General features: G+C 43.2%; 1 protein-coding gene across 1 annotated transcript in view; it reads left to right on the top strand.

The window, feature by feature from the left end:
- LOC126456637 (serpin B3-like) overlaps nt 1-12,912 on the top strand; it is a gene marked incomplete at its 5' end in the record, with an annotated part of 75,991 nt that overhangs the window by 25,077 nt on the left and 38,002 nt on the right. Inside the window, 2 exons of the mRNA XM_050092380.1 lie at nt 8,640-8,854; nt 9,238-9,423. Of these exons, the coding sequence (XP_049948337.1) occupies nt 8,640-8,854; nt 9,238-9,423 (401 nt within the window). The remainder of the gene's footprint in view (nt 1-8,639; nt 8,855-9,237; nt 9,424-12,912) is intronic.

Below are 12,912 nucleotides of genomic sequence, written 5' to 3'. Positions count from 1 at the left end.
GGCAAAGATGCCATTATCAACGTCTCACTAAGTTTGAACGAGGTCCTTAGTACGCCTACGACATTCAGGGTGTTCTTTCTGCAGTATTGTAAAAAGACTTGACAGGAATGTACCCACTGTACATGATTGCTGGCAGCAATGGTCACGAGAATACACGATCGCCAGAAAACCAGGCGCTGTATGGCCACATGGCATTACAGAAACGTAAGACCATCGTGTTGGACGTATTGCTCTGGCGCATGGTAACTGCATCTGCAGCAGCAATCTGAGCAGCTGTTGATACAACAGTGACACAATGGACCGTCACATTCCGTTGCATTTTCTCATAAAAAGGTCAGCTCTGAGGCAGACACCCTGTAACGTCCGTTCTATCGACCCCAAATCACAGCTATTTGCAACTTCATTAATGTCAAGCGAGAGCTCTTCGAAGGGCAGGCTGTAGTTCTGTTGCATTTTCTCATGAAAGCTGGTTCCGCTCGGTCCCAGGCATGGCCGGTTGTTGGTTAGGGGTGTAATCTTCCCACAAAATAAAATAAAAGTAATAAATATTAAGGATAGTTATACTAAGCCAAGTGTAACCTCCCCACAAAAAATAATAAAATAAAATATTATGGATAATGATTCTGATTTTTGCGTAACCTCAGAGCAAAATTGGTTGCCATTTATAACCTCCATACAGGAATTCATTCACATTTAACCTACACACAAAATTTGTTTCCCATTTAATGTACCCACAAAATTCTTTTCTCATTTAATGTAAGCTCGAAACAGAAAAATTCCTAAACCTCGTAATAAAAAATAAATTCAGTAACCCGGTAAATTTTGGACGACAGCAGTGCTGCGTCATGGCCTTGTAAGATCATTCTGAATAAAAAAGCAAAAATTCTTACCACAATAAAAACGGCGAATATATCTGCTCTTACTTAAAATTTTTCCGGCACAGCTCTATGCAATGCTGGCCGATAGATTTGTCATGTATTAAAGGAAGCAACTGATTTTTCTTTTGCAACAATAGGAATGATCATGGATTGAAGAAATTAGTAAATTCTTTAAATTGAAATGAATGTTTGTTAGAAAATACTTAATATCACGAAAATTATTATTAGGACATTTTTAAAAGATTTACATGGGAGTTCACATAACATTACTAGATATGCGCGAGGCTGCTTTTTACCTTATACAATAATACTCAGGCTCCGGCATCGCTGCACCGCGACTAGGCAGCCAACACGATACACCAGACCAGAGCAGACCACAGACTAGCGCAGACTAGCGCAGACTCGCAACCACTAGCAACTTACTGCTACAGCTACACAGTACCTACTCAGTCAACACTGCTCTCTGGTCAGCGATTCTCTTATACCTTGCATATCGCAGGCAGCGCATGAGCAATACATCGAAATTACATCTGCTCGGACCTCTTACATAAAATTACATCTGCTCGGACCTCTTACACAAAATTACATCTGCATTACATCTGCTCGGACCTCTTACAGGGGGAGGCCAGATGAGGGCCTGCTACAAACCTTTCTGCGTGCTAGACACACTGGACCTAAACCTGGAGTTATGGTCTGGGGTGCGATTTCAAATGACAGCTGTAGCACTCTCGTTGTTATCCCACACACCATGACTGCAAATCTGTACATGACTCTGGTGATTCGACCTGTTGGGCTACCATTACGAACACCATTGCAGGAGGTGTTTTCCAGCACGTTAACGCTCGCCCACCTACCGCTGATGTAACCTAAAATGCTTTACAGAGTGTCGACGTGTTGCCTGGGCCAGCTCGTTCGCCAGATCTGTCCCCAATCGAGCACGTGTGGCACATCATCGGGCGACAACTCCAGCGCCATCCACAAACAGCATTAACCGTCCCTATATTGACTTACCAAGTTACAAAACGCATGGAATTCCATCCCACAAACAGACATCCGTCACCTGAACAACGTAGTTCATGCAAGTCTGCGTGTTTGCATTCAACATTCTGCCTGTTACACCGCTTGTTAATGTACCAGCGTTTCGCATTTGCAATGGTTTATCTCGCGCTTATATCACCCTGTGATCTTGCAATGTTAATCGCTTAAACATCTTACATAGATAAATGTATTCCCAAAATATCATTACTCTACATTAATTATTTTTGTTGTCATGACTATTTTTCCGTGAGAGTATTAATTGATTCCAGTTGTTAACTGTAAGCGCTGCCCATACTAAGTCTTAGGAACTATCTGCTTCAATTTCCCTACATGGGAATCTACTTCTGACAGCAATGAACACTTCATCACTAACTGAATTTAATCCATCCTTACTGGAAACTGTCAGGTTTTTTTGTAAAAAATTCGGTTGAAGAAAGAAATCCACTACAGTACAGCACTATTAATGACAAACTGCTGGAGACAGCGTCTGCGGTGGAACATGTAGGCGTAACTATCCAGAGCGACCTTAAGTGGAATGACCACATAAAACAGATACTGGGAAAAGCAGACACCAGACTCAGATTCATCGGAAGAATTTTAAGGAAATGTAACTGATCCACAAAAGAAGTGGCTTATAAGGCGCTCGTTCGTCCGATTCTTGAGTACTGTTCATCTATCAGGGATCCCTATCAGGTAAGACTGATAGAGAAGATCCAACGAAGAGCAGCACGTTTCGTCACGTTATCTTTTAGCTGGCGAGAGAGCGTTACGGAAATGCCAAACGAACTCCACTGGCAGACGTTACAAGAGAAAAATGGTTCAAATGGCTCCGAACACTATGGGACTCAACTGCTGTGGTCATCAGTCCCCTAGAACTTAGAACTACTTAAACCTAACTAACCTAAGGACATCACACACACCCATTCCCGAGGCAGGATTCGAACCTGTGACCGTAGCAGCAGCGCGGCTCCGGACTGGAGCGCCTAGAACCGCACGGCCACCGCGGCCGGCCGTTACAAGAGAGGCGTTGTGCATCACGGAGAGATTTACTTCTGAAATTTTGGGACAGCACTTTTCAGTAGGAGTCGGATAACATATTAATTCCCCCCACATACATCTCGCGTATTGACCACGAGGAGAAAATTCGAGAAATTAGAGCCAATACAGAGACTTATCGACAATCATTCTTCCCACGCACTATTCGCGAGCGGAACAAGGTTGGAGGTATTAGATAGTGGTACCGAAAGTCCCCTCCGCCACACACCATTAGGTGACTTGCGGAGTGTGATGTAGATGTATTTCCGAATTTAGTCAGCTTTCCATACTTACAACGATTTGAGTTTCTATTAGTGCTTTGATCTCTGGTTTTTTCCCAACACAGCTATGATCGTTTACAACTTCAATACTGATTATTTCTATGTCTACTTTCCTGTGTTTGCACAGCACGCTTTTAAACCGACGATCTTTCTTTAATTTCCTGAGACCCTCTAACCTAAAAATCCTCTCCTCCACGCAACGCCCACTACCCATGTATCCGCTTCCCCTGTGTAGTGGACCCCTGACCTATTAAGAGAAAATACAAGCCCATCACCCTACGGCGCAAGTCACCTTCACACAGCCCCCACTACCGTGTAACAACTACTTCCTCTGTGTATTTGACCCCTAATATACTAAACGGAACATGGAAACCCACCAGACAATAGCGCAAGTCGAGGACATGGTGGTAGAACCGCCTGAGCCTCTGATTCAGACCCCACACTTGGTTCTGTAAGTTGCACAACTGGTCCTGTCGACGATGCTATGGGTGGTGAGCTCTGCCTTCATCTCGCAAGCAAGACTGGCAGTATATACCACTTCATCTAGCCACCTGGCACCAGAGAGAATTTCTTCCGATTCAAAGCGGTACACTTCGTTAACATCGTTATATCCGATATGAGCCACCGTGTGAGTTGGCTGCGCCATGTGCTCTTCGTGGCATCCAGAAGCAACCATTCCATGTCTCGAATGACTCCCTCCCGATATGCACCCAGATTGAACACTAGATTCCTTCCCCTCTCTGGTAGCCATGTCCATTAGTGGCCCCATTATCTGCCTAAACGCTCTAGCTCTCAGCTACCAGCAATCCCACCCTCTGTAAATGCTCAGATCTTGAGGACCGAGAGGCTTCCTTTGCAACAGACCGAGTGACTGTGCATGGCTCATGGACTTCTTCAGCCTCAGATTGCGCCCGAAGCCTGTTCTCAGACTTAGTAAGAAGGCCCCCTGATCTCCCCCCAACTCCCCCCTCCACCCCCCACCCCCGGCGATTCTTTCCTCGGCGATGTTATCCCTCAGCTGTTGGATGCTATGCCACTAGGGATCAGTCAGGTAATGTAGATGCCTCTCAGCACTGGGGTGCTTGATTTCGGTGAGTATCCATGGCAGGTGAGCCTGTCACTATCACTCGATGGACATTTTATCTTATTAAAACGGTCGTGGTTTGTATTCCTCCGGCAGCCGCTAGAGTTAGGTCGGTTGGATCGAAACACACATCCAAATCATTCATGTAATATGCTTCTAACATCAGTCATGTATTTAATTTCTATATCCAAGAGAATTTATGTTCTAAGACGATTTATGGACTCACTCGATCTAGACGTAACTATAAGATAAGATAAAACCTTATATTCCTGCTACATATATCTTCATCTACATCTGCATGGTTACTCTGCAATTCACACTTAACTGCCTGGCAGAGGGTTCTTCGAATCATTTTCATACTACTTTTCTACCATTCCACTCTCAAATGGCGCGTGGTTATTCCACTCTCAAATGGCGCGTGGTTTAACTGCCTGGCAGAGGGTTCTTCGAATCATTTTCATACTACTTTTCTACCATTCCACTCTCAAATGGCGCGTGGGAAAAATGAACACCTAAATCTTTCCGTTCAAGCTCTGATTTCTCTTATTTTATTGTAACGATCATTTCTCCCTACGTAGATGGATGTCGACAAAATATTTTCGCATTCGGAAGACAAAGTTGGTGAATGAAATTCCGTAAATAGATCTCGCCGCAGAGAAAACCGCCTTTGTCTCAGTGACTGCCATCCCAACTCGCGTATCATATCAGTGACACTCTCACCCCTATTGAGCGATAACACCAAACGAGCTGCACCTCTTTGCACTTTTTCGATGTCCTCCGTCAGTCTTACCTGGTAAGAACCCCACACCGCGCAGCAATATTCCAGCAGAGGATCGACAAGTGTAATGTAGGCTGTCTCTTTAGTGGGTTTGCCGCATCTTCTAAAACACAGTCTTCGTTTCGCCTTCCCCACAATGTTATCTATGTGGTCTTTCAAATTTAATTTGCTCGTATTTGTAATTTCTAGGTATTCAGTCGAATTGACAGCCCTTAGATTTGTGCGATTTGTCGTATACCCAAAATTTATCGATGTCTTTTAATACCCATGTGGATGACCTCGCACTTTTCTTTGTTCAGTGCCAATTGCCACTTTTCGCACCATACAGAAATTCTCTCCACATCATTTTGTAATTGGAATTGATCGTCTGATGATTTTACTTGACGGTAAACTATAGCGTCATCTGCAAACAATCTAAGGGGACTGCTCAGGTTATCACCTAGATCATTTATATAAATTAGGAACAGCAGAGGACCTATGACACTACCTTGCGGAACGCCTGATATCACTTCTGTTCTACTCGATGATTTACCGTCTATCACTACGAACTGTGACCTCTCTGAGTCACACAACTGAGACGATACTCCACATGCACGCAATTTGATTAATAGTCGCATAAACGTAGAATAAAACGTTATATAAATGTAATGTCAGCAAAAAATGGAAGATACGCCGAAATAAGCTTGTCGTTAACCTATGTAATCAATAAGAAATAAACAATTAGCAACTAATTCTGTCAAAAGTGCAAAGAAGATGTCATATTGTGACTTAATGCAAGCTGTGGGCCCAGCACAGATGAACTTTGTACTTTTATTGTACAGTGAGTGTACAACGACTCTTAGAGACACGATGTTGGTTGGCTGAGGCGTGTTCTGAACGAAAAAAAATTTTGAGACGCCAAGGTAATCTTTACACATACACTATTGGCCACTGAAACTACATCACTGGGAAGGATAACAAGTAACGAAATATTACTTGTTGTGCGTATATTGTGTAGCATGAAAAATACGATCTTAAATCTCCAAGTGATTTGGCACACAGAGTGCGACAATTAAACCTCAGAAGCGCTGTCTCGGACAGCAGAATGCCTCTAACCCCAGCTGGGGTTTGGCTCGAATTGAGCTTAGATGACAGGAACGGTCACGGCATTCTACGCTGCTTCAACTCATCAACAGCTGTGGCCAGTCTCACAGAAGCCCATGACCAGATGTTTTGTCAGTGGGCCAGAGACCTGGACGGCGCGCTGGTCACGGCAACAGTCGAACGACTTCTGTGTCGAGGTGGTTCAGCACAGCTCGCTGAAAAACCATTCTTTCAGAGACAGTGCAGACGGCATTACTGCAGTTACTATGAAATTCTACGCACCTGCATACAGTTGCAATTTTGATGGCCAGAAGCGTACTCCACTCAGGATAATCAGTGGAGAAATCAGAAAGTTATCGGAAACGGTGAAAAGTAGTGACTTTATAAACATTGAAATTTACCCCTTTTACGGTGTTAAACTTATAGCGTCCGGCTGAGACATTATGTCGAAATTGCGCTGGGCCTTGGCAGCTGTATGTGCTCTCTGCCTATTTCACTTACGACTTTAGCGATGTTAGGCGAGTGGGTGCAATGCTCATTGTACATTAATTTAAACAAATTAATCAAAATCTCCAAAGCCTGAGCATACCGTCACAGTGAGACACCAAATTAGTTACGCAAGTAACTAACTGTCTTTATTATTTACGAGTTTCCTACCTACGATTAGTTGTAGGGCAGTCGGGTTTATAACTGCAAAGCAAGGATTCACTGAAGAATATCGGTTTATTGTGAAAAAAGTTCTACATGAACCAAAGATAATTAATACTACGCAGTTACTGTCGTGAATAATCAGTTCTCTGAACATTAACGGAGAACGCCGCTAGAAGCTTATTTCCACCTTAATCTATCCCCCACACATCCGTGGCTGCGTCGTATTTAACTGGAAGACTATTTGGGAAACCCAGCAAACTTTCGCAGTCTGCACATCTCGCAAAGTGCAAAGTAATCGAGTGCAAGACTCGTCAAATAAGTAATCAAGCAACCCAATCTGCGCTGCGAATCCCGAAGATTGTGAGCTGCTCAGATAATGGACATCTCTAAATGCGAAATGCGAAACTTATTTAGAAATCGGCGCATATGTACCCCAATGCAGTCAGCACCGGATGCAAAATGGCTGAGATGGCGGCCGGGAATAGCTGCAACCGACCTTGGGACAGGTCCAGACGTCCTCTCCACGGCAGGTCCCGAAACGCAATCCTCGTTTCCAACTGCCTCTCTGAATCTCGAAAGATTCAATCCGGAGGGGAGGATCTCCAGGAATTGCCAGTGTGACCAGCGATAATCTTGAGTTCTTCTCCAGAATACACGGGAACTCTGCGCAAATTTACCATTCTTGACTTGCTTAATGCATTGTAGTGCACATAAGGTTGGTACTGACTCCCAGCTAGGTTCCACTCATTGGCCAAGTCCTCCGCACCAAATCACGGTGTCGGACGAGATTCACATGATTGGATAACCGGATTTTGGAAGGAAGGCAACGAGTTTTCCAACATTAGGCTAGCGGCTGCGGTGGCCGAACGGTTCTAGGCGCGTCAGTCTGGAGCCGCGCGACCGCTACGGTCGCAGGTTCGAATCCTGCCTCGGGCATGGATGTGTGTGATGTCCTTAGGTTAGTTAGGTTTAAGTAGTTCTAAGTTCTAGGGGACTGATGACCTCAGATGTTAAGTCCCATAGTGCTCAGAGCCATTTGAACCATTTTGTAGACTGGAAGGTGAATTCTTTACGAATGGCAATTCTCTGGGGCCTAGTCGGCAACTGCTTTGAAAGGAGAAAACTGCATTCGCAGCCTTAATGTACGTCCGGGGGCTTTCTACAGACGCTTCCGCGGAAAAAAAAAAAAAAAAAAAAACCTGTTCAGATGTGTGTGAAATCTTATGGGACTTAACTGTTAAGTTCATCAGTCCCTAAGCTTACACACCACTTAACCTAAATTATCCCAAGGACAAACACACTCACCAATGACCGAAGGAGGACTCGAACCTCCGCCGGGACCAGCCGCATTCCGCGAAAAGCAACACCAATGAGTCCGGCCCCCTTCCACCAGAGTGTTTGTGACAAACCTCCTGGGATCACTCAGTGATCTCTACACGGCCACTCAGCCCATACACTTTCCTTCACGGTAAACCGCAACCTTCCTCCATAGCTACCCAGCCTTGTGTATTCCTCAAACATGATCAAAATGAGCAAATAAAAAGATAAAATTCGCACACAGACTTGTGAATTCATCGTCACAGCACACTAAGCTACGATACCTTTCAGCATATCAAATTGCGAGGTGACACAGTTGACCCAGCCACATAGTTGGAAGAAATGTCAGAAATCAGGCTGGGCAATATCTCGCACACATTATCTAACTGGAGGACGGAGAAGAGACTCGTGCAAGTTAGTTTTTGGTTTTTGCTGACATTTCATAGAATGGAGAAAACAAAATGTGACTACATTAAGTCCGTGCTTTCTTCTAGGAGCTCTGGATGGTCAGACCCTGATGGTGCTAGTCAATGCAGTCTACTTCAAAGCAGAGTGGCAGAAACAGTTTAATAAAATGAACACTGCGCCCAGACGTTTCTTCACGGATGCTGGCCCCGCGACTAATGTTGATATGATGCAGATACAGAGCAAATTTAAGTACGCAATGAGGTACGATCTGGATGCACAGGTCCTCGCCCTTCCTTATAAGGTATTGTGCGGAAGTAATCATTTATGTTCAGACAAAATCTGAACCTATTATGTTATGAAAATATTATTTTGGGGGGTAACGTTTTGTAACTTTAAACCTGCTATTAAATGCAATGTTTCTGAATTAGGACCTTATTACCTTGGGTCATGGGAAACTCTGATTGTAAAATATCTGAAACAGATTGAGTAGCCTCTGCTAAGAAAAATGTCGAGAGTAGTTTTAGAACTTTTTTTTAACTACTGTAACTATTTTTTATTACGCTGTGCATGATCCTTTAACGTTAATGATGTTATTTTAGTAACAATGTATTTGCTTTTTGTACTGTCGAACGTATGCATCTCCTGCTAAATTATTTTACATTCCTCTCTTCTTGATCAAAACAGGGAAACAAATTCATCATGCTTGTATTTCTACCAAGACAAGCAGACGGTTTGAGGAACCTTGAGAGTAAACTTGCAGAGTTAAATCTGAGAGATGTCACCAGTAATATGTACGAAAATGATGTACTTGTCTTTTTACCTAAGTTCAAAATGGAGTATAAGAAAGAGCTTAATGAACCATTGCAACAGGTACGTATTACCCATTTTTTTTCTTCTAAGTATTGCGTGTAGTTTTTAACATATGAGCAAGGTTGTTGTGTTGAACACCAAGGAACTACTATGAACGACATAGTAAAACTGAAGAGAATATGTCAATTTATAAGTTAATTTTACAATGGCAGTAGGAAATTGAGTGCATACCTATGCCGACATCACATCGTCAGTTGCGTTAGCCATCCAGAAAGTTACGAAAGCACAGGTCATCTTAGTTCATTGCTTATGTAAAATGGGAACATATGTTGGTTGCAGCACGAACCTATCGGGGCTGGAAGGTGACAATGCGGCTGTGAAGGAATGTGGGCTGTCAAGGTCGTTAGTTAAATACAGGGTGTTTCAAAAATGACCGGTATATTTGAAACGGCAATAAAAACTAAACGAGCTGCGATAGAAATACACCGTTTGTTGCAATATGCTTGGGACAACAGTACATTTTCAGCGGACAAACTTTCGAAATTACAGTAGTTACAATTTTCAACAACAGATGGCGCTGCAAGTGATGTGAAAGATATAGAAGACAACGCAGTCTGTGGTTGCGCCATTCTGTACGTTGTCTTTCTGCTGTAAGCGTGTGCTGTTCACAGCGTGCAAGTGTGCTGTAGACAACATGGTTTATTCCTTAGAACAGAGGATTTTTCTGGTGTTGGAATTCCACCGCCTAGAACACAGTGTTGTTGCAACAAGACGAAGTTTTCAACGGAGGTTTAATGTAACCAAAGGACCGAAAAGCGATACAATAAAGGATCTGTTTGAAAAATTTCAACGGACTGGGAATGTGACGGATGAACGTGCTGGAAAGGTAGGGCGACCGCGTACAGCAACCACAGAGGGCAACGCGCAGCTAGTGCAGCAGGTGATCCAACAGCGGCCTCGGGTTTCCGTTCGCCGTGTTGCAGCTGCGGTCCAAATGACGCCAACGTCCACGTATCGTCTCATGCGCCAGAGTTTACACCTCTATCCATACAAAATTCAAACGTGGCAATCCCTCAGCGCCACTACCATTGCTGCATGAGAGACATTCGCTAACGATATAGTGCACAGGATTGATGACGGCAATATGCATGTGGGCAGCATTTGGTTTACTGGCGAAGCTTATTTTTACCTGGACGGCTTCGTCAATAAACAGAACTGGCGCATATGGGGAACCAAAAAGCCCCAAGTTGCAGTCCCATCGTCCCTGCATCCTCAAAAAGTACTGGTCTGGGCCGCCATTTCATCCAAAGGAATCATTGGCCCATTTTTCAGATCCGAAACGATTACTGCATCACGCTATCTGGACATTCTTCGTGAATTTGTGGCGGTACAAACTGCCTTAGACGACACTGCGAACACCTCGTGGTTTATGCAAGATGGTGCCCGGCCACATCGCACGGCCAACGTCTTTAATTTCCTGAATGAATATTTCGATGATCGTGTGATTGCTTTGGGCTATCCGAAACATACAGGAGGCGGTGTGGATTGGCCTCCCTATTCGCCAGACATGAACCCCTGTGACTTCTTTCTGTGGGGACACGTGAAAGACCAGGTGTACCGCCAGAATCCAGAAACAATTGAACAGCTGAAGCAGTACATCTCATCTGCATGTGAAGCCATTCCGCCAGACACGTTGTCAAAGGTTTCGGGTAATTTCATTCAGAGACTACGCCATATTATTGCTACGCATGGTGGATATGTGGAAAATATCGTACTATAGAGTTTCCCAGACCGCAGCGCCATCTGTTGTTGAAAATTGTAACTACTGTAATTTCGAAAGTTTGTCTGCCTGATAATGTACTGTTGTCACAAGCATATTGCAACAAACGGTGTATTTCTATCGCTGCTCGTTTAGTTTTTATTGCCGTTTCAAATATACCGGTCATTTTTGAAACACCCTGTAGTTTGACATCTATAAATGGAATATTCGTCTGAGGGGATTTAGAGTGTAGTCTACTTTGTTCGGGATCTTGAGGAGTGTCCGTCACTAACAATTATCTAAAACAGTCATCAAATGACACTAATATGAATCAGTCTGGTGCAGCAGCACTGGACATCACGTAGGACGACACCTTAGCTGTTATCTCTTCTGATTGTAGCTAGTGATGCATGTCACTTTATAGACAATTGAGCAGTCGCAGACCAGGTATTATTAAACGTTTGAGAGTGTACCAGTGTGCATTGCTGTAAAGGATGAAGAAAGCTAATTATTTGAGTCGCAGCAAACGGTAATCTTCAGCTTTCGGATGAAGGAGAATACTGTTTCTAAAATGGTAACACCTGTGAGTTGTTCGCATTCCTCTGAACTGGCAGCGAATAATGTAAGGTCTAAAGAAACCACTGTGTATAGCCACTGACCTAAATAAAGTATTGCGTATAGTCAGTGCGTAAACTGCGGAACTTACGAGCATTTCGGCAATAATTTTCGGCGTTCCCAACTACGTCAGTGTATCAGAGACAGCAGAAGTGGAACAGGTCACCAAGTAAATCACCTGAAGGTTAATGGATATGAAGACTACGAAAGTAGAAGTCGCTGAAGAAACAATACCACATAACAGGCAATTATGACCAGTCGATTAATAAGAGTCATAAATGAGGTATTATTTACCAAACTTCTAAACATTTGCTCGAAAATATAAGCGTCATAAGGTTCATACATTTCCCTTAATAGAAGTTGTACATTTTTCCTTATTCTTTTACTAAGCGTACATGTGGAATCCCAATGAAGTGGATTAAAATACAATGGAATGGAAAAGTAACGCAGACTTGTCGAACGCAAGATCTGGATATACTACACTACAGCCCAATGTCAATATCCTTAGTGACCACTTTACGCAAATCTTTGACACAAACTGTTCCATTCTGCTTGACTGAAATTCAGCTTTTCCACTTTGATGATAAATAACGGAATAATGCACAACAAGAAAGCAAGCTTTGTTTAGGGAAATATGAAAATGTAAGTAATGTCAGAGACAGCAAAGGACTTGGAAGAGCTGTTGAACGGAATGGACAGTGTCTTGAAAGGAGGATATAAGATGAACATCAACAAAAGCAAAACGAAGATCATGGAATGTAGTCGAATTAAGTCGGGTGATGCTGAGGGAATTAGATTAGGAAATGAGACGCTTAAAGTAGTAAATGAGTTTTGCTATTTGGGGAGCAAAATAACTGATGATGGTCGAAGTAGAGAGGATATAAAATGTAGACTGGCAATGGCAAGGAAAGCGTTTCTGAAGAAGAGAAATTTGTTAACATCGAATATAGATTTAAATGTCAGGAAGTCGTTTCTGAAAGTATTTGTATGGAGTGTAGCCATGTATGGAAGTGAAAAATGGACGATAAATAGTTTGGACAAGAAGAGAACAGAAGCTTTCGAAATGTGGTGCGACGGAAGAATGCTGAAGATTAGATGGGTAGATCACGTAACTAATGAGGAGGTATTGAATAGAATTTGGGAGAAGAGGAGTTTGTGGCACAACTTGACAAAAA

This window comes from Schistocerca serialis, chromosome 2 (genome assembly GCF_023864345.2).
Source record: "Schistocerca serialis cubense isolate TAMUIC-IGC-003099 chromosome 2, iqSchSeri2.2, whole genome shotgun sequence".
Classification (NCBI taxonomy): Eukaryota; Metazoa; Arthropoda; class Insecta; order Orthoptera; family Acrididae; genus Schistocerca; species Schistocerca serialis.
This window is presented reverse-complemented; position numbering and strand designations above follow the sequence as displayed.